Below are 20,866 nucleotides of genomic sequence, written 5' to 3'. Positions count from 1 at the left end.
ACAGGTCTGACTCATTCATTTGTACCAGCTGATTTATTTATTAACGAACACCGTCTTAGAGATTAGTAGATTGATGCCTTGGATTTGGCAGGTGCTGCTCTTTTCCAGGATTCCTCTTGGCAAACATGTCACAGTCAGTTTTACCATCTTACAGCAGAGTCATGTTTGAGGATGGCATGACCTTTTGCTGTCTTGGCGTAAGGCTTCACCCTCAAAGTCCCTCAGAGGATTCTCCTTCAGTACTCTGCAGCTGATTTAACTGAAATGACAAAATAACCAAGTATTAAAGTGGATTTATGCTAATCTGCAAGTTTATTAACTTTGTGCTGCTCAGGACTTCCATATAATCAGGATTCAGAAACACGGACCTGAAGTGGAACATCATCATAGCTGACAAGCTGGGGAAAAAGAAAATTGCAAAAACTGTGCAATGCTCACCTGGGTGTGCAAAGTTCTCCCTGGATCTTCTCGCTCCTCAGGATCCTGCTCGGGTCTGTGTTGGTTATCTTGTGCATTCTTCTTCAGTACTCTGCGGTTGATCTTCTTGCTATAATGACAAAATAACCAGGTATTAACAGTGGACTTGGACTAAACTGCTTAAGTTTGTTATATACTTTGTGTCGCTCAGGACTTCCATATAATCAGGAATCAGAAACACGGACCTGAAGTGGAACATCATCATAGTTGACAAGCTAAAACACATTTCAAGAGTTAAGCAGTGCTTACTTAGGTGTACGAAGTGCTTTCTGGATCTCTTCACTCTTCAGGATCCTGCTCAGGTCTGTGTTGGTCATCTTGTGCATGGGCAGGCTGGAATAAATAAGACATTGAGAATTGAATTACTCATGTTGGAAATTATGAAAGCAGCAAACCTATAACTTATTGCTTAAACTCAGAACTTCGTTAATATCACAGAAATTCAAAAACACGGACCATGAAGTGGAAGCTCATCACTGTACTGTGATCGTCAGTTTTACTTGTTACAGTGCGAATGCTCCATAAACACTTACTTATATATTCAGGGAAGCAGGTTGCCAGGTATGTCAGCTCATCTTTGTCCATTGACAAGCCTCAGGTGGTTGGTTGGTTGCTCATGTTCTGCAGTGATGCCTCAAAAACACAGCACATTTAAAAACTCACCAGGTTAGGAGTTACCGTCACTTTCATCTTATGTTTGTAACAAGGACATGAACTATACATTAGGTATTATAGAGACTCAAGAAAACATTCTAATATTCATAGCCAAGACATTTACATTTGAACAACACACCTGGGGCATTTCTGGAGGCTTCGGTGACACCAATGTCGTCGTTGTAAATGATGCACGGTCCTCTGCATGGGATCAGTCCAAGTCCTCGTGGGGATGCTTCACTTGGCCTGTGCTGAAGCCAGCCTAGTTTGGTGTATTTATGAGTGTAGCACACACTCATGGGATTCCCCTTTATCTGTATAAAGTGCTAGGACTCATACATGCCCTATACAATTTAAGATGTCGGCCTTCAAGCTGAAGTCCCCTTTAGTTTCACCATACCAGTACAACTGACTTAATCCACAACAAACTCCAAGATCCTTGAATGACTGGATTTGTATTTGGGGGTAAAATGTTTATATGGACTATTAAATGAGTTTAAAAGTTGTGCAATCAATAATATAAGTTTAGTGTACACACCTATGTGCCAAGTGAAATTAACTATTGAATAATTCTTTGGGCTACATTGCAGCCCGCCTTAAAAGCCATCTGTTTCTAATAATCAGATTATTAAATGATCTGAAACGCTGCTCAACCTGTGCGCTTGATGTTTTCCACTTTACCCATGTCCTTACACCACCACCAGATGAGTCTTTGTTAGCATATTGTGAGAAATAAATAGTCTTGTGAATCAATTTTGAATGACAGATCTGACTCATTCATATGAATCAACTGATTTATTTATCACTGAACACCAGTCTGTGAGAGAGTTTTAAATTTATGCCTTGGTTTTGGGCTTGGCAGGTGCTCCCTTCTTTCCAGGCTTTCTCTTGGGTTTCAGCATCTTGGCCTTGATCTATGGCGAGGAACAAACAAAGTTTTTTAAAGTCATAATCAGCAATTACAGTTATAATTTTTACTACTATTTGAATTGTTCTGGTTCTTACCGCAGGGTCATGCTTGAGGATGGCATGACGTCTTGCTGTCTTGGCATATGGGTTCAGTTTGAGCATTATCCTCAGGTTCTTCAGAGGATTCTTCTTCAGTACTCTGCGGTTGATCTTCTTGCTACAATGACAAAATAACCAGGTATTAACAAAGTGGACTTGGACTAAACTGCTTAAGTTTGTTATTTACTTTGTGTCGCTCAGGACTTCCATATAATCAGGAATCAGAAACACGGACCTGAAGTGGAACATCATCATAGTTGACAAGCTAAAACACATTTCAAGAGTTAAGCAGTGCTTACTTAGGTGTACGAAGTGCTTTCTGGATCTCCTCACTCTTCAGGATCCTGCTCAGGTCTGTGTTGGTCATCTTGTGCATGGGCAGGCTGGAATTAATAAGACATTGAGAATTTAATTACTCATGTTGGAAATTAAGAAAGCAGCAAACCTATTACTTATTGCTTAAACTCAGAACTTCGTTAATATCACAGAAATTCAAAAACACGGACCATGAAGTGGAAGCTCATCACTGTATTGTTAAACACCTTTTTAACTAATGCTACCGTGCAATCACTTCTTAAACACTCACTTGTAGCCGATCTTCAGGGAAGCAGGTTTGCGCCAGGTGCCGTACAGCTCGTCCAGCTTGCGGAAAGCACTCTCTGTCCAGATGCAGAAGCGTCCAACGTGACCACCGGGGGCAAGCCTCAGGAGGTTCAGCTTGTTCACGTTCTGCAGAGTGATGCCTTCAAAATACAGCAAAATAATCAAACTCACTGGCTGAGCGTTCTCTTCTTTGATAACTACCACAAGACAACTGCAATATGCAAGATTGAGTCTATAATCTAAGATACCACAGTGTTATTCCTATGTTACTACACTGAATAACCAGTGCATACAAACTGTACATTGTAATTATCCAATGAGATAATTAACAGTAATGAATTTTATTTGACCAAATAACACACCTGGGATATTTCTGAAAGCTTTGGTGACTCCAGCGTCTTGGTTGTAGATGATGCAGGGTCCTCTACGCTGAATGCGTCTGCGATTTCTCATCTTACCCTTACCAGCACGCATGCGCTGAGAGGCGTACACCTGGGAATGTCAAGTTTATATTATTTTAATATGCTATTAAGACACCTACTCATGCTTAACAGATGGACTAAACCACAGGCAGAGGCACAATTCTCAATACTAGTGAAACTAACAAGGTCAGTCCAGTTCCCACAAATTCAAGTACCTAGCATGGTACAGTTTGAACATGGATCGTGGTTGATTCTTTACAGAAGCTCAGATTAAGGAAAAACTTTAATGTGTGAACACGTAAAATGTAATGGCACCTTTGATTTCTATTCACTTTCAATGACTCCATATCCATTTTAAAGAACTCTTACATCTTGATATTTTCCCCTAAAATTCAATCTTTTAGAGTCTTCAAGCACATGAGGGAACCATGATGTATATAAAAATATACAATATGGAAGTTATGAACATCATATATCCTTTGAGCTGAAATTAACACTTCATTTTCAGTGTTTCAATATCAAATCACATGCTCCCTTTAATGAAGCGCTGAATCAAGAGAAAACCTGAAAATTACCTTCTTGATGTCGTTCCAGGCTTTGAGCTTCTTCAGCAGCAGCACAGCCTCCTTGGTCTTCTTGTAGCCCTCAACTTTGTCCTCGACCACCAGTGGGACCTCGGGGATTTCCTCAATGCGGTGTCCTAAGAGGCAAGACCATCATGTCAACCAAAGATATCTACACACAATCATCTTGTGACTGTTAAGGACTACGATGTTACAGGAGCTTGCTCAGAATTTATCATACATCAATTCCTTATGACAGCTTAAAGACAGCAGGCAACTGTCACTGTTCACAAGATCAGACGCAAATTACACCATCATGGCAAGTCAAACTTAATTTTATTTCATTAACGGCATATTTTAAAATGTTTTGCCCTCTGTAGATGTTTTTAGGGCTTACCTTTGGACATCACAAGTGCAGGGATGGCAGAAGCAGCCACTGCAGAGCAGATAGCATAGCGCTTCTGGGTTGTGTTGATCCTGCGGTGCCAGCGGCGCCAAGTCTTGGTGGGAGCAAACATACGACCTCCGCGGCACATCTAGATCAAAGTCAAGGTCGTTTGACAACTTATGAAGTCATAAATTATTATGTACCTAATGCCTGCTCAGACTCTGTTGTTCGTCAACCATCTGTGCCAGCATATGACAGCAGGCATACTGTCACTGGTCACAGAGTCAGACGCAAATTACACCATCACTGCAAGTCTTTTGATTGAGTTTGTTTGCCTCAGCACATACAGAACTATAAAAAAGGCAGGAGGAAAAAGTGAAACTTTAGTTCTTGTCAGAAGGATACATTTCCAAAGGCACCCTGGCCTGAGCGGTGAGTACCACCACCTCTCACACGAGGGATACGAGCCACAGCTCTTCCTGTACCCCAGGACTCAGCGCTGGTCTGGTGACCTGAAATGAATTAAATGACACACTTAAAATTACAGATTTGTGAGTGCATGAGGTCAATCGCCATCTTAAAAAAAAACAGATGCTGAACCTTGGAGCAACATGCGAATTGGGGGCAGACTGTATACACACTCACCTGCCAGTTCGCTGACTGCATATGGCTGGCGGCTGTTCTTGCGCATGTTGGTGTGAACAAAATTCACAACATCAGGGCGAATTGGAGCCTTGAACACAGCAGGCATGACAACATTCTTGCCTGCCGATTCTCCTTTCTCGGAGTAAACCGAGATCAACGGTCGGGCACAGGCCTAAAGGAAGCAAAATTCAAAGTGAGCTTCAAACACATGCATAATGTAGATTAAATCAAATTGTATTTGTATAGCCCATAGTCACAAAGTACATTTTTCTCTGAGGGCTTTACAATCTGTCCTTAGACCCTCGGTTCGAGGGAGGAAAAACTTGTCCACAAAAAACCCTTTAACAGGGAAAAAAGGTGGAAACTTGTCCACAAAAAACCCTTTAACAGGGAAAAAAGGTGGAAGAAACCTGAGGAAGAGCCCAAGAGGAGGGATCCCTCTCCCAGGACGGACAGACGTGCAACAGATGATTACAAAGTAACACATAATCTAAGATGCTATGCCTCTTTGGCAGCACAGTCTACAACGTGTCATGAAAACAAGCCATTAAGGTCTTACATGTGCGTGCCAAGTCTAAGACAACTTAGTGCAACTACTATTTTTAAATCAAGTCGTTTAAAATAGCATAACGGCGGCAGAAACTGCTCATTAACGCCACATATTCAGAAACTAGTCGTAGTCTTAATAGCTGTGATCTGCGGATGTTGGCCTTAGTTTAGCTCGAAGCTGCTAACGGGTTTTAAACGTCACCTTGTCCACTCATTGTAGCTGTGTTAACAATGATCACAGCATAAACAGCACTAAAATTAAGAGTAGTTTCTAAAGCGAGCTAAATCTGCCGGCAGATGTCTTTTAAATGAGCCACACTTGCCGCTGACTCGACAGCCACACGTGTAACTACTTCAGCTCGTCCAAAATGGCTCCTCGTGTTAGCTTCGTTAGCCGGGAGGACTTCAACTCACTGCTCTGTTAAACCGTAATTTAAGCGTCCCACCGACACGGAATGGGGGTTTGTTTGTACAGTACAATCAACAGTATAAGCCACAGATATAATACTGCACATTTGTGGCATTATGAGTGTGTTTTCTTACCATTTTAAATGATTAGTTTTCGGCTCGCCGGGGACCACGCTCCACTCGCTATGGCGGCCACAGTAAAAAGGAAGTTGGTGAATCACCCTGAGTGGTTTATGCCTCCGCTGCGACACATAGCACTTCCGTCGACAGGGTTTTATTTTCCATCATTTTCGTTTTGCTCACCGAAAACAAACACGCATAATAATTATAAAAAAACAAACATGATTTTTATAAATAGTTGCTTTAGTGTTCTCATTAAAATTCACTCGACAACGAAAAAAAACAAACTTAAAGTTTGTTGCTAGAACTGGGGACTATTTCTTTACGCCATGTTGGCGTAAGCTGAACGTAAAGAGGTGAACTGTTTTATAAGTAACATTTTAAAATAAAATATAATTTAATTTATTTACATTTTCTAGTATAAGTATTTACACACTTTAACAACTCCATTTATTAATTTCTGTAAAATTTAAAAAAAATAAAATAACGATAAAGTGACCCGTGACCTCACTACGTCACCACCCGAGTGAGCGCGCGACTGTCAAAATATCAACAGTAGCGCCACAAACGGCTAAACTCTGCTAACTTCTGACTTCTTCACACAGTATTAATACTTTGACCGAAGAGTTGCTCCATATTTTTCACAATGGGCTCAAAGGTCATATCTAGCGCTAAGGAGTTTTATACTTTTCTTCGGTGAGTTTGCTTTTGTTTCTATTTCTTTTAAGATAACGTAATATTAACGCCAGTTAATGAGCTGTTAGTCTTCAGCTTATGCTCACTATTCAATCGCTTCAATAACCACTAACTATCCTACTTATCTCCATTTTTTTGTGTTTTGTTTGTGTTATGCCGTTTGGTCGAAGGTCTCTTCAAGATGGGGAAAGCAGTAATCCATCTACATATGAGGTAATTTCACTGTAAAGTTAAATATGTTGCAGTTTACTGTATCTAACCTTTCTGTGTTATAGTATATTGTTGTTGATGTTGGATTTCAGGAGGACATCCAAATGATAAAGATGAATGGAGACAAAATCCCTGTGCTGAACATGTACTGTGGCAACCAGCCAGTCTTCATCTGTGAAAAAGCTGTGAGTTATGTAAATGCTGTGACTTATTAGATATATTCAGCTGGTATGCAAGCTCTAGACAAGTATTACTGCATAGCATGCAAATGAAATAAACACATCAACATCATCTTGCACAATCTATATTTTAATGTTTGTTTGTTTTTTGTGATTAGATTAGATATACTTTATTCATCCCACCACGGGGGAATTTACTTGTTACAGCAGCAGAGGAAAGTGAAGCATACACTACAGAATTAGAAAAAAGTAGAAAAGGCAAAAAAAAAACAAAAAAAAAACTACAATAAACAGAAATATCTATAACCTACATAATAAACACAAAAAACAATTAACCTTCAAAACAGACAAGTACTGAGGATAAAAGTGGCATGATATATAAAAAGAGTATTGTAATATAAAGTGACCATAGTGTAAGAAGTGATGTGATACATCAGCAGTTACTTATACTTGCTAATGTTGGTATAGTGCATATTTAATTTCATATAACTAGTATACTCCACTAGCCTTAAAGTTCAGTTGTCATTATTGTGTATCTCAAACATGCACCACTATAAAAGCAACAGATGTACTATAACTCAAGATAACTGCAGGTACAAATATTATACTAATACTTATCATGTTTTTATTTCTTTAATTCATAAGGCTCCTAAAATAAGTGAACCCAATGGTCAACAAATTACTGAAACATCCAACTGCACTGATGATGATGATGATGATGATGCTGATGCTGATGCTGATGCTGCTGCCAATGAACTCCAGACAGAATTGGGACCACAGCCACTCACAGTCGTGAAAGCAAGGTGACCAGTGCTAAGAAGTGTAACATCATCTTGTTAAGGGAAATGATTGCAGGATATATATATACCATGTAGATGATAAGTAAAATATTTTTTCTTTCTGTTTTTATAGGCAGTTGCTGTCTTTTTACACATTATCTCAAAATTCTAATGTGTCAGCTGTGGACAACAAACCTGCCTTACACCCTCTCTGGGTGCGGTGTGACATGTCTGATCCAGCTGGAACAACCTGGTTAGGAGCTGAAACAGTCAACGTGGGCAATAAAGTATCTGGTGTCAAATTATACTGTGTTACCTGCAAAGGTATAATTCAAATGCTTCATACATCTTTGAATAATGGACCCTTGAAATATTTCTAGTATAATTTAATTGTTTTTTGATATTTATTAGGCTTAACTGTGGATAAACAATCTCTCATAACCTTGGACGATCTTAAACAAGAACACAAGAAAAGGCATCACCCATCCTCTGTAAGCAAGCGTGCATCCTTTCTCTAAGTCAGTGTGAATGAATCGTCGTTCACTTACATCTGTTGATGCTTTCAGATGGTGATTAAATGCAGTGCCAGGTTCAACTTGTTCGGCTCCACTGTTGTTGAAAACACCACAATTGAGTCACAGAGTTCTGTGACAGTGGATTTCAAATGGGGTCATGTGGAGCGTATCCTTGAGACCCCACCCCTTTCCTCTACAGCAACTCTGGTAAGCATCAATTTCCAGCAATTTCCACTCAAAGCATGCTAAACATACTATGTACTATTTTCTGCAGTACATATTCTTTTTTTTTTTTTTATAAAGTATAAAGGACTTGCCTTATTTATATTTGTTCACATGCAGAATATCAAAGTTGCCAGCGGGGACATGAGGAGCCCATTGTTCGAGATGTACAGGGAACTGGAGTTTCTCCAGGTTTGTGTCCCACAGTAATCTGAGATGAATGACTGTGAGTATCAACACACAAGTAAACTACTAAATATATCCAATCCCTGTTATTTCAGACTCTTGCTGATGGTTTGAGAACTGGTGAGACTGAATGGATGGAACCTTTGGAAAGCACGTCAGCTGTAAATCTGACCAAGGCCTTTCTAGAAGGTATCTGTTTTGTTTAACCGATGCACCTTCACTATGATTTTAATCTTAACAGGTAGTTAGGAAGAGTACTTTTCCTTCTTTCAGAGCTTCAGGACACTGCAAAGATACTACAGGACCGGGCTGCAAAACCAGCTGAGGTATGATGGTATTCAAATAAATGGGCTTTTCACAAATTCCTTTATTTCAGAATAAATGTGGCAGATGTCTTGCTTCTTTATCTTTTCTTAGACCACAAAGCCTGAGACGGAGACTCCCATTTTCAATTCTATCTTGGAACGAGGTGATTTGGATTTTGTGGAGCAGCTGTGGGTTCGGATGAGAAAGAGTGAGTCAGTTCCTCTGTTACGGAAAACCAGGATTCATCCGATTAAGCATTACAAACAAAAAGCGACAACCAATTTTCTCCATTCCTCCATTATAGGTGTGACTTCATATCAGGACATCGGAGACTGCCTGAAATTGGTCACTGAAGCTCTCAGATATGGTGACATCAAACCTTGGGTATGAAATGGTGTTTCTGAAAACTTTATCACTGAGAGAATATTGTTGGTTGTTGTTGTTTTGTTAATCTTTTGTTTTATTTCCTCCAGATTCACAGAGACAGCAGCAGCTCCCTGAGCAAGCTCATCCTGCAGTCTTACCACCAGCAGATCGATCATGTGTCTCTCACAGGTGTCACACCTGTCCACATGCTGTTAGAAATGGGTCTAGACAAGATGAGAAAGGACTACATTAACTACCTCATTGGTAACCTCTTATTTATCACTGTGAATATCTGTCAAACTCAATGTTACCAACTTTGCATTGATATTCAACTCCTTGCATTTTTTCCTCAGGTAAAGAATTGACAACTCTAAATCACTTGGTAAGCTTAAGATTATTTTACTGACAACTACTTTCAAATGTCTGCTTACAAAATACTCAAAATCTGAACATTTTCCTCTATAGTGTTATTACCTGAACACAGAGGTTGATCTGCAGGAGCAAGTGATCCGACTCCGAAAACTGCACCATCTGCTGGAAATCATTTTGACCTGCAGTACTTTCCTGGGTTTGCCTTATGACCGGCTCTTCCATCTCACACAGTAAATCAAGTGGCTTTTCCCATTGATGTATGTGTGTGTGTGTAAAATGTACTTTCCTAAAGATGGCATTAAAGTAGACAATTTCCTTTCTCATAGATCATGTTTGCAGCACTACAAAACATACCCATATGATGAGGAGCATGAATTCAAGCTGCAAATCAAACCTGCACTGATCGGCCACTTCTACCAGAAGTAAGGATGATTTGTACACTGACTGCATCAACTGAAAATGAAATGGAGATATTTGTCTTTTCATCCATTTTTGAACACAAACTAGTTGCTTGCTTTACCTACGAAAAAGAAAATAGTGAAAGTTTGGATTTTGTACCCTGCATCATGTGTGAAATTTTAAAACAAACGTCATAATTTTACAGAAGCAAATCAACTGTATTCAGATGTGTTCATGAGGTTTCTTGTACTCCTGTGTTTTCACAACAATATTTAGAGAGAACACCTAATATGCATTGAAGTGCCAAATTCAAAGTTTTAACATGGGCTGTTGTCTCATCCCACACAGAGAGCAACCAGCATTGTGGGGTGTCGAGGTGTCCAGTGGCCACGGTCCTCGTGAGGTCAGGACATCCTTACAGCTGAGTGACACGCCGATGGTTGATCATGTCATCTTCGAAACAGGTGATCTTTACGCTCCACTCCAAATATAGCACATGCTTTATACCACAAAGTTACAGATGGTTACTTTCCCAGGATACAGCACAGATAAATTCTTTCCTTCTTTAACTGTTCTGTCTTATAGATTACCCAAATGAAACGGTGAATGGGGACAGTGAGGAGCCTGCCTTTTTCTCCACCATGGTGTGCTGCAGTCTCGTCAACATTGCTTGAATTTACACAGAGCACAACTAAACAACAAGGGAGAAGTTTATTTTCATTTTTGATATTCTCATCTGCAATTAACATGTTTTAAAATAAGAACTAGCCCGATGACCTTTTACTGCATCATAAAGCATACACAGACAACTGTAGGGTGTTAATATACTGTATTTTCCTAATATGTTTTTAATGTACAACGCTCAGTTATTTTGTATGTTTGTTCTGTACACTGTTGTTGGCTTTCTAATCGCATCTTTATCATCACATTTACAGTTTTTTTTTTTCTGTTCTATATAGCATCTGAAAGAGATTTTGAAGTTGTTGTTTTTTTGCCAAGCAACTCCCAGTTGAAACCAAATAAAAAACACAAAGTACAGTAGATCACAAGGGATATTTGCAATGATATTATTCCTTAATGCAATACAACCAAATCCAACAGGTTTTCAGGGCTATCCACACTGTTCAAGTGTCTGGTACTAAATTCATTATTATAGGCTAAACCAAGGTTTTTACAGCAAACACTGTATGCACATCAAATTAATGAAGTCACTAATTCTCAGTTCAAATAATGTATTTATGTTCACACATGATCCATTAAAGAAAAGATGCACTTAGAATGTGTGTGTGTGTGTTGTTTGTGTTTGTAAACCTGCACACTGTGAGATCTTTCTAGTTCCGCCTCCGCAGCAGGAACATAAGGAGAATGGCACTGAGCAAGATAGAGAGTGTGCACACAGTGGGAACAACGATCTCAGTTACCATCTCCATGTGGCTGGTCAGAGGGTCTGCAAAACACACAGCGATAACTCCCAAGCATTATTATTGTAGTTCAGACACTGTTTGTGAAGCGAGTAATGATGCTCAAGCACAGCACTCAAAGGGTTAATATTATTCCCTGAATGAAATCATTCTTTATCTGATTCATAGTGAGCATGAGTGTTTTCTTACCATGTATAAGTCTTAGAATATTGGCAGCAGTACTCCGCTGTTCCTCTAATAAAAAAAGAGAAAGTACTCAGAGTTGATTAACGGCACTTTAACCCTTTGAGAACTGCATGCAGCGACTGGGGAATAATTCAGAAAGCAGCATTTGCACCATCGCCAGATAACCTTTAAAAATCCAATCTAATGAAATGTAATTTTTAATTACCAGTCCTCAACAGGCATGGCTGAATCATGTTCCCAAACCTCATGCTGAAGTTTTGCTTCCTAAATTTAATTGAGATCTATCACAGACTTTTTCAATGATTTATTTTATCTGGGTAAATTTATAAACCCTGCTTTGTGAAATAAGTCCACAGGTAAGCCTTATGCTTACTGAGTTTTTGTCAGCTGCCGTGAAATCAAAAGGGCTGTTCTTGGTTGCAAATTAGATTTAAGCACACGAGTAAAACATCAGATAAATGGAGACGTAGTTACACACTGTACAAGAGTACAAGCTTGTTTCAGAGGCATGTTTTAGTGTTAAACGGCAGAGGCTTAATTCGGTTAGATTTAAAACATCACACAGCATCAACAAAAAATGACATTTATGGAAGATATATATACCCTCAAGTTCTAAACTTCATCATGCACTGGCCAAACCTTTGGCATTTCTGCATGTTCCTTGGATTTTCTTCTAGCTGGAGGGGCAAACAAAGAAGATATCTCAGATATTCTGTTAGAGATTTCTTAATTATGTTTTATATTTCCATCATTCTTATGTCATTAATAGCTTGCAATGTGTTTTCTGAGGTGCTTAATGAACAGAAACACATATTCAAGTCAAATTATAATTCTTGATCTTATATTCATTTTAAAAACTATAAGCACGTTTTTTGATATTTAGGTCAGAATCTTTATTTGTTTACCCCAGCTAGCTGTTCACCACGGATAACTGATAAACATAACCTGGGCTGTTATAGAGGAACTGACCTGCAGCCAGGAGCTGGTTGCTAGAAGAGCACGTCTCAACAGCCTTCCTTCTCCAGTTTTCAACCTGTGGGAGTTTTACAAGCATACAAGCATCATCACTGACGATATTTTTGTGGCAAAATATAATAATAGGGCTTTGTAGCAACTACCTTGCATGTCTTACCTCTCTCTGATTGGGAAATCCATTGAAGCCGATGATGCGTTTGTAAAACTGAACAGAAGCTTTGGGATAGCGAGGCTTGTTTTTGTTCCTGAAGTCCACATAGTACAAGCCAAACCTCTCAGAGTAGCCTTCATCCCACTCAAACTTGTCCAGCAGGGACCATGCAGTGTAGCCCTTCACATTGACTCCATCTTTGATAGCTGAATGACACCACAGAAAACAGAGAGTTGGATTAAACTTTGATTAGATTTACTCTAAACAAAATGTGTGAGCTTATTCACCTTTCAGCATCTCATTGATGTAGTCTTTATAATACTGTATCCTCCAGTCATCACACAGCTCTGTGCACGGCATCTTCTCAGAGACTCCATTCTCGGTCACATAAATCATTGGGTTTCCATACTGAGTCTAGATGGGGGACAAATCAACATGATGCTGTTGTAATATAATTAAACCAGGGTTGCAGTGCGCTGAAATCATTTCAGGTACAGCACAAATGTCAACAAGCCTGTTCTGCATCATTCACTATATGTCACCTTGACAAAATTGAGCAGACGTCTGAATCCCCAGGGCACAGAGTAGAGCCACTCAGACCCAGGATCAGGCCATCGTGGGTCAACTAGCTCAGCTAGGTCACGGTCAGTGAAGTAGCTGCCGCTACTACGACCTGACGGGTTGCTCTTCTGGGTGATGTAGCGTGTGGTGAAATGACCAATGCCGAGGAAGTCACAGGTGCTCTTGATGTAGCTCTTCTCTTGAGGGGAAAATGTGGGCAGGCGAGACATCCCGAGGCCCTGTTGGACGCTCTTTCTTCCTGCACACACAGTTACAACAAATGATTAGTTAATTTCCAAATAACTGATCTGACTTCCAGGATTAACTGTTTACAACTTAATTTACCAATGAAGTCTTTCATCACTTGAGGGTAGTCTCCATGAAAGATGGGTGTGGCAAACCAGCCCAGGTAGAACTGGACGTATCTCTCAGCTGCCTCAATGTCTTTCTGGTTGCTGATATCCACCGGCTCTCCCCAATCTCCAGACAGAGAGATGCCAACCAGACCTGCAGATGCGAGCAGCAGTTCTCAACACTAAGACAGACTACTGTTAAGAGACAGAATGAAGTCAATATGTTACTCTCAAGAGTTTACCTTTTTGTTTTGCCCTCCATTGTGTATCATAAGTGTGCCAAACCTTAGCATGTGCCTGTGAAAAAGATGTTTTGAGGATGATTTCACTTCAGAGTGGCGATTTTTTAAGTGTTTTTATAATAAGAATTGAATGCATTCACCTACCTTGATTATGTGATGGGCAGCTCTGTACGCTCCTGTTCCTCTCAGCTTCAGTCCAGGAGCATGCTCACCTGTCTCATAACCTTCAACTGCTATAGACTGAAGCAGATTATGAAGTATTAGTATGATAATGGTACTTTCAGTAACAGGTAGCATATTTATCCAAGCTCTATGATGAAAAAATGCATGTGTTAGCCTACCCACGGATTGTTGAAAGTGATCCAGTACTTGACTCGGTCGCCAAATCTTTCAAAGCACAGGTTGGCATATTCATTGAAATGATTGACCATGCTTATATTCTGCCATCCTCCATATTTCTCTTGTAAAACCTAGAAAAGCAAAGAATACAGTAACTCAACTAAGCGAAGAAGAACAGTGTTGTAGTGCAAAAATGGGTAAAGTTTGGATTGGTATACCAACCTGTGGAAGATCCCAGTGATACAGAGTAACAATGGGAGTGATCTTGTTCTCCAGTAGCTGGTTAATCAGTTCATCATAGTACTGTATTCCTCTTTCATTTATGTGGTCAGCTGCGAATTGTATCAAAGTGAACACCCTCAGCTTTAGCAATGAACAAATTGCAGTCCTATATACTGGTTCATATTCAAAGGCTTGAATTAATAGCAGTTACTCACACTTTATACCAGTAGGGATGAGTCTAGGCCATGATATGGAGAAGCGATAGTGGTTAAGCTTTAGCTCCTTTATCAAATTAACATCATCCTGTACAAAACACACACACACACACACATAATGTAGTGAAATATATAGATTTCCTTTTGCATATCTCTCAGACAGACAACACCTGATCATCCCACCTTGATTTTGTGGTATCCTTCACAAGAGGAATCCCCCGTTTCATTGTGTTGGATTTTGCCTTTCTTATGACTGAACACATCCCAGATGCTCAGTCCTTTTCCATCTTTGTCCCAGGCTCCTTCTGTCTGATAGGCTGAACTGCCGGCACCCCACGAAAATTCTAATAAATACACCAGTGGCAAACAACCATTCAACTCTGAGTTAGATGACCAGCTCTCAGATGGGATGATTTCACAAGTTACCAAATAATTCAACTGTAGAAAACAACAGCATGTTTACCAGCTGGAAAAGTGCCATAATAGAAGGAGCTGTGGTCGTTCTTTGTCCAGTCGAAGTCCTCAGCCGAAGACAGACACAGCACCAACACAAACACATGGCACACACTGAATGCACAGCGGGGCAGCATGATACTCCTGAGCCTCGTCAGTCACTGTCTGGTTCTGCTCCAGTCGCTCAATGACGTCTACACACATATGAGAACCATTCATCATCACCATTTATTCACAATAACAAGCTGGGTCTGGAGTGCTGTTATATCCAAGATACACAACAACAAACATGCTTACAACACTCAAATTGTCTGAATTATTAACAGAAAAAAACCTTAATATAGTCACAGTAAATGGCCAATCAAACAGACTGAAAGCATCCAATGCAATGGACTGCAGGGGGTCCCACATCCCTAATGCAGAGTCAAATGCCCCCTTTTCAAACTCAATGGAGTGTGAACTCATCTTGCTGAGGCAGACAGATCCCATACAAACTATGGTTTCACCTCTGTAAGCAAAGTTAATGTCAGAGAGGTTGATATATTTACAGTACACAATCACATGATAGTGTATGCACACATATATAGACTAAATTTGAATATGGGAACTTTTATAACCTCATCATTAGACAGTTATGGAAATAAAGGCTATTTTTTTGCATGATTGATGTCTAGATTTGAGTATTCTCAGAAAATTACCAGAATTCTGTTTGTAAATAATTTGATTTCCAGTTTCTGTGTCCTCTAATATGCTTGCAATCAGAAGGACACATTAAATATATCATATAAATCAATGCATGCATATAACTTTAAATCAGGAATGAAAGTACCTCAAAGGAAAGAACCTAAAAATCTACTCAGCTTGCAATTATGAATACTAATTGGTGTACATTCATGAACATGTTTTTTCTTCTTCTGCAGATATATAATAGATTGTATAATTGTCTGGTTGTACAGCTGACGTTTTGACTTGTGAAAGCCTGAAAAACACATATGGATTTAATAACAGATATCCCAATAACAGTGCCAGTAAACCAGCACTATATATCCATGTAAGATCATATGTGATAATTCAAATAAACTTGAACAGGTTCCCTAAGTAGAATGCAGCTATCACTGACTTGTCAAAATGCCTGCTGTGCAACCAGTCTACTTTCTCCATTAAGCAGTTTTCTTCCTGAGAATAATATATGAAATCACTGGCATAAATAGATTTGATTCACAAAAGCATAAGATTACCTGGGTACCTTATGAAGAATTCATTTGCAGCAAGTGTGTGTGCTCAGCCCAAGTCCCTCCTGGGTGAATGGGAGGTTTCCTGGAACAGCAAAATATGTAGGAAGCTGTATGTAGCTATTGGTACGATCTCTATTGTATGTTGCCTGTTGTAGCACCACCCTTCTCCAGAGCTGTCCCTGCTGTCACTGTAAAAGCTGGCTTTATTGTGAGGCTCACTGTTTTGTTTTTGCTGTTTAGAAAGTGCTGAATGGTTTGCTGGTGGAAAGTGTTTGCACTGCATTACCCATTTTGCCTGGGTCAGGTTAGGACAATTTTACATATGTATTACTTTTAATTGAATATCTGAAAGGGGATTCTTATTGTCCAGAAATAAACATGAATTACATGTGCAAAAAACACTGCTGTATGTTGGAAAGTAGGAAGTGTGCAGTGCAAAAATCAGTCAAGTGAACCCTATGCAAAACATTTTATTTTGTGCTTACGATTATTATTTCTTACATATTGAATACACTCTATCTTCTTATATGGCCCAGCCATACATTTTAATGCTAATGCTCATCAATGCAATGCACAATGTCTAGTCAGCTATAAGCACCTAATAACACTGTCTTACTGCATTTCAGTGAGACATCGCTCACAACATTTGACACATGAATTCTAACAATTTGAAATCTGGATGACATGCCTTAAATCAGGCAGTGAGGATACTGTTCGCACCACACACACACATCACTGTAACTGTTACCCACTCCATCCAAATAAATTAAACTCCCTAAGCGATAGTACAAAACAGGTGAACAGATGAACAGATGTCCGTTTACATATGGTTCTTCTTCAGTGGTGCAAATATCGAAGCCCCATGAAACACTGAGAATGTCAGTAATCGTCATCCTCGTCCTCCTCAGGCAACAACTCAAGGTCATTGTCATCTTCCTCCTCGTCCTCTTCGTCTTCCTCATCATCTTCTTCCTCTTCCTCCTCTTCCTCCATGTCATAATCTACAGCAGCGTTCAGTAGCAGTTTGGTTCGATTGATCTCGCTCTCATCGTCTAAGTTAATGTGAATCTGAAACAATGAAAACAAATAATAAACATACAAGCGTACATTATGACCACAAAAGCACAAACTGAGTGTTCTATGCAGCATTTTTAAAGCAGGTAAAGGACAGGAGACATTTGACATTTGAGTGAATGATGAGCTGGAGACACACAATCTCTTCACACTTTGGTAAAATTATTTTGTTTTTATCTTACTACGATTTTACATTATAAAGAACCCAAAAAACTCTTAAGCCAAAAAGCCTAAAATTGGTTGGCACTTGGTTTGATCATGCACTAGTACGTCACTGTGGGTCTTCAAACTTGTTTAAGGTTTATAAGTAGTAAAAGTTTAAGGGGTTGTTCAGCAACACAAGCAGACATTTAATAACATTAATAACACTTAATAAATCATTTTAAAAATAAAGTAAATATTACTGTAATCCAAATAAAACCATTTATAAAATATCTAAAGAGAGTAAAAGATGTTCATTGTAGTAAACACGTAATAAATTATATATCTATATTTTTTTTAAAAAAAAAATTTTTTTAACTTTATGCAGTTCACACAAAGAAAAGATTTCAAATGTTTCTGAGTAAAATTAAGTAATGAAAACAAAAAATAGTCCAGCCTGTAATAACAGGCCAACATTTCTGTTATACAGATACGATTACTTGGCCATGTTTATTGAAAATATCTTAATATGACTTAATATAAATGTGACCTCTGAGTATTTGCCATTTATTTGTGACTTACCTCAGTTTCTGGTGATGCCCGTTGTGAGGCTCCTTCTTCTGTTTGAGCATTAATGATAGATTTTAAGGCCCCTTCTTCAAACTGAAACGCAGAGCAAACACACAATCTATCAAGCACAGGCACTACAAACCCCAAACAGTACTCTGAACTCTCTCACGCACCTTCAGTCTGTTCAGCTGTTCCTGTAGCATGACTTTGATTTTGAGGAGAGTCTCCTCTTCCTTCTTCAACTCCTGCAGACGGCTGTGCATCTTTACTGGGACTGCTGCAGTCAGACCATTCCTCAAAACTGAAAGTGAAAGGTGGTTAGCAGACTTTATGTTAGAGTACAAAGATGGCAACAACAACACACACAACATCTTGATTAATTTAATCAACTACCTGACTCTGTGGTCGGCCAAACATGAAGTATTTCATATCACGGTACTGAAATGCATTTATTACATCTAGTTGAGAACAGATCGGCCTTAATTTCACTGCAGTGTCAGAGAAAAACATAAATAAACTGATTGTTTTGTTACTGCTAGCTACGGAAAAACAGTCTGGCTAAGCAGCGGTTCCCCTATAATGACAGTAATGAGAGTAAAACCCAGTCTGTGGCTATTACCTCTGTTTATAAATCCTGTCTACAGCTCCATGTCAACGTCGAAGCCGGTGTTACACAAGACAGCGTGCTTCCCACCGCGTTTATGTTCAATACCGAGAGCTTAGCTGTTGTGCTACAAGCACAGCTACGAGCTAAAGTTTGGGTTCCGTGCTCATGCGGTCATATCCGGGCGTAGTGTGTCTTCACGGGCTGTCGGAAATCCTAGTTTCGGGCACAAACTTCTTCTTCTTCTTCTTCTCCTTTCGGCTTTTCCCTTCAGGCAGGGGTGCCCAAACTGTTTCACAAAAGGCCAGTGTGGCTGCAGGTTTTCCTTCCAACCAAACAGCAGCACACCAGACTTGACTCATTTAATCAACTGATCTCAGTCTTCAGAGAGTTGATTGGTCAAACTGTGTGCTCTTGGTTGGTTGGAAGGAAAACCTGAGCACCCCTGCAGGGGTCGCCACAGCGAATCAGTTGCCTCCATCTAACCCTGTCTTCTGCATCCTCTTCTCTCACACCAACTACCTTCATGTCCTCTTTCACTGCATCCATAAACCTCCTCTTTGGTCTTCCTCTAGCCCTCCTGTCTGTCAGTTCAAAACTCAGCATCCTTCTACCAGTACTCACTATCTCTCCTCTGGACATGTCCGAACCATCTCAGTCTGGCCTCTCTGACTTTATCTCCAAAACCTCAAACATGTGCTGTCCCTCTGATGTACTCATTCCTGATCCTATCCATCCTGGTCACTCCCAAAGAGAACCTCAGCATCTTCATCTCTGCTACCTCCAGCTCTGCCTCCTGTCTTTTCCTCGGTGGCACTGGCCCAGGGGTGCCCAAACTGTTCCACAAAGGGCCGGTGTGGCTGCAGGTTTTCCTTCCAACCAACCAAGAGCACACAGTTTGACCAATCAACTCTCTGAAGACTGAGATCAGTTGATTAAATGAGTCAAGTCTGGTGAGCTGCTGTTTGGTTGGAAGGAAAACCTGCAGCCACACTGGCCCTTTGTGGAACAGTTTGGGCACCCCTGGTTTACAGTCTATATATTAAAACAATGCAAAACTCACATATCTATCCTTGAAAGCCAAGAAATCCGACATTATGAGAAGCACCTGAAGGCACCTCATGTGGTGGCAGAACCTGGTGTGTGGCGACATCTCGTGGTCGAACAGCGGTAACGGCTCCTTCCGCTTCAGGTTGACGGTTAGACAGTTTGAAAAGTAACAGGTAAGAAAACCCAGCAGTGGTTTTTAAATGTCTTTAAAGCTCTTTAAAGTTAACCATGTTATCATTTTGACCAGGCAGACATGAGTTAACTTTAACCAGCCTCGCTAATTAACGCGTTTTAATTCAACCTGTTTGTTTCTAGCCGATTATCTCGCATCCTCCAAAGAAAGGTTTGAAGTGGCAGGTGCCAACTTTACGGCACTAGGAAGCCTAATTTGTAACAAATGTAGTTCATGGTGTTAGTCTCCCTCATAAAACACGAGGGTCACCACTATGAGAAGGCAAACAAACCTTTCTAAGCGACGACTGTAAGCTGGATGTAACAGAGCTCATATACAAGGTGTAAATTTGCCCTTCATGCTGGTGTGACTCCAAAAGTTTCTTTTGTGAGTGACTCTAGAGTTGTTGAAGGTTTCTTGTTCTTAAGCATTTGCATGTAGGTGGTACAAAAACACAGTTTTGGACAGTGATGGAGCAGCCCAATCCATGTTTATTCAAGTATCTGTCTTGCCCCCATAAGAAAATATCCAGCAGCACATTACCTACAAAACATACAACTCTCCCCCCTGAATCTCTCATCACGTTGAAAGGGAGCAAAGTAACGTAGATAATCTCAGAGAGAGAGAGAGAGAGAGATCACAGATGGAACTCATTGATGTGAACAAGATCTGAAACGGCTCTTAATCAGTCTTCAAAAAAAAAAAAAAAATGTTAGAAGAGCCCATTAGGTTCTTTATAGGATTCCTTGACTAAGTCCATCCAGATGTGTGCATTGATAATCACAGCACACAGGCACGACTGGAGACCAACAATGGAGCCTAGCCAAGAGGAGAG

General features: G+C 39.9%; 4 protein-coding genes and 7 non-coding genes across 13 annotated transcripts; 1 reads left to right on the top strand and 10 right to left on the bottom strand.

Annotated features, from left to right (window-relative positions):
* Positions 1-14: 14 nt before the first annotated feature.
* rpl4 (ribosomal protein L4) lies at positions 15-5,999 on the bottom strand. Of its 2 annotated transcripts, none has more exons than XM_027272987.1 (10): positions 5,853-5,999; positions 4,761-4,932; positions 4,521-4,627; positions 4,125-4,263; positions 3,740-3,864; positions 3,105-3,234; positions 2,726-2,882; positions 727-810; positions 439-547; positions 15-259 (listed from the first exon to the last, which is right to left on the bottom strand). In XM_027272987.1, the coding sequence occupies exons 1-10, from the start codon at positions 5,853-5,855 to the stop codon at positions 212-214; spliced, it is 1,074 nt and encodes a 357-aa protein (XP_027128788.1). In that variant the 5' UTR covers positions 5,856-5,999; the 3' UTR covers positions 15-211. The 2 variants fall into 2 exon arrangements, with proteins under 2 accessions (XP_027128788.1, XP_027128787.1); XM_027272986.1 differs by lacking the exons at positions 15-259; positions 439-547; positions 727-810 and adding exons at positions 1,885-2,045; positions 2,137-2,257; positions 2,439-2,522.
* LOC113744281 (small nucleolar RNA SNORD18) lies at positions 327-393 on the bottom strand. The gene has a single exon (XR_003461414.1). It is a non-coding gene; the product is annotated as a small nucleolar RNA SNORD18 (small nucleolar RNA).
* Positions 621-687, bottom strand: LOC113744285 (small nucleolar RNA SNORD18). Its single transcript, XR_003461418.1, has one exon. It is a non-coding gene; the product is annotated as a small nucleolar RNA SNORD18 (small nucleolar RNA).
* On the bottom strand, positions 889-959 carry LOC113744282 (small nucleolar RNA SNORD18). Its single transcript, XR_003461415.1, has one exon. It is a non-coding gene; the product is annotated as a small nucleolar RNA SNORD18 (small nucleolar RNA).
* On the bottom strand, positions 2,333-2,399 carry LOC113744283 (small nucleolar RNA SNORD18). Its single transcript, XR_003461416.1, has one exon. It is a non-coding gene; the product is annotated as a small nucleolar RNA SNORD18 (small nucleolar RNA).
* On the bottom strand, positions 2,601-2,671 carry LOC113744280 (small nucleolar RNA SNORD18). Its single transcript, XR_003461413.1, has one exon. It is a non-coding gene; the product is annotated as a small nucleolar RNA SNORD18 (small nucleolar RNA).
* Positions 3,950-4,049, bottom strand: LOC113744287 (small nucleolar RNA SNORD16). The gene has a single exon (XR_003461420.1). It is a non-coding gene; the product is annotated as a small nucleolar RNA SNORD16 (small nucleolar RNA).
* LOC113744286 (small nucleolar RNA SNORD16) lies at positions 4,327-4,426 on the bottom strand. The gene has a single exon (XR_003461419.1). It is a non-coding gene; the product is annotated as a small nucleolar RNA SNORD16 (small nucleolar RNA).
* A 354-nt stretch (positions 6,000-6,353) lies between the features above and the next one.
* zwilch (zwilch kinetochore protein) lies at positions 6,354-11,343 on the top strand. The gene is made up of 18 exons (XM_019272245.2): positions 6,354-6,533; positions 6,704-6,746; positions 6,836-6,928; positions 7,568-7,725; positions 7,835-8,025; positions 8,113-8,192; positions 8,268-8,423; positions 8,559-8,630; positions 8,720-8,813; positions 8,898-8,950; positions 9,042-9,138; positions 9,235-9,314; positions 9,404-9,560; positions 9,650-9,678; positions 9,762-9,898; positions 9,995-10,090; positions 10,416-10,531; positions 10,653-11,343. The coding sequence occupies exons 1-18, from the start codon at positions 6,484-6,486 to the stop codon at positions 10,739-10,741; spliced, it is 1,791 nt and encodes a 596-aa protein (XP_019127790.1). The 5' UTR covers positions 6,354-6,483; the 3' UTR covers positions 10,742-11,343.
* lctlb (lactase-like b) lies at positions 11,054-16,463 on the bottom strand. The gene is made up of 14 exons (XM_010735117.3): positions 16,424-16,463; positions 15,196-15,379; positions 14,916-15,076; positions 14,733-14,820; positions 14,518-14,627; positions 14,298-14,426; positions 14,101-14,196; positions 13,957-14,011; positions 13,707-13,868; positions 13,343-13,620; positions 13,088-13,214; positions 12,807-13,006; positions 12,644-12,707; positions 11,054-11,514 (listed from the first exon to the last, which is right to left on the bottom strand). The coding sequence occupies exons 2-14, from the start codon at positions 15,320-15,322 to the stop codon at positions 11,399-11,401; spliced, it is 1,713 nt and encodes a 570-aa protein (XP_010733419.3). The 5' UTR covers positions 15,323-15,379; positions 16,424-16,463; the 3' UTR covers positions 11,054-11,398.
* Positions 16,464-16,874: 411 nt separating this feature from the next.
* Positions 16,875-18,999, bottom strand: snapc5 (small nuclear RNA activating complex, polypeptide 5). 2 transcript variants are annotated; one of them, XM_027272802.1, is made up of 5 exons: positions 18,825-18,999; positions 18,599-18,693; positions 18,379-18,506; positions 18,218-18,298; positions 16,875-17,488 (listed from the first exon to the last, which is right to left on the bottom strand). In XM_027272802.1, exons 3-5 carry the CDS (start codon positions 18,466-18,468, stop codon positions 17,300-17,302), a joined length of 360 nt encoding a protein of 119 aa, XP_027128603.1. In that variant the 5' UTR covers positions 18,469-18,506; positions 18,599-18,693; positions 18,825-18,999; the 3' UTR covers positions 16,875-17,299. The 2 variants fall into 2 exon arrangements, with proteins under 2 accessions (XP_027128603.1, XP_010733420.1); XM_010735118.3 differs by lacking the exon at positions 18,599-18,693 and having other exon boundaries at positions 18,825-18,998.
* Between the last annotated feature and the right edge of the window lie 1,867 nt (positions 19,000-20,866).

This window comes from Larimichthys crocea, chromosome XXI (genome assembly GCF_000972845.2).
Source record: "Larimichthys crocea isolate SSNF chromosome XXI, L_crocea_2.0, whole genome shotgun sequence".
Taxonomy (NCBI): Eukaryota; Metazoa; Chordata; class Actinopteri; family Sciaenidae; genus Larimichthys; species Larimichthys crocea.
This window is presented reverse-complemented; position numbering and strand designations above follow the sequence as displayed.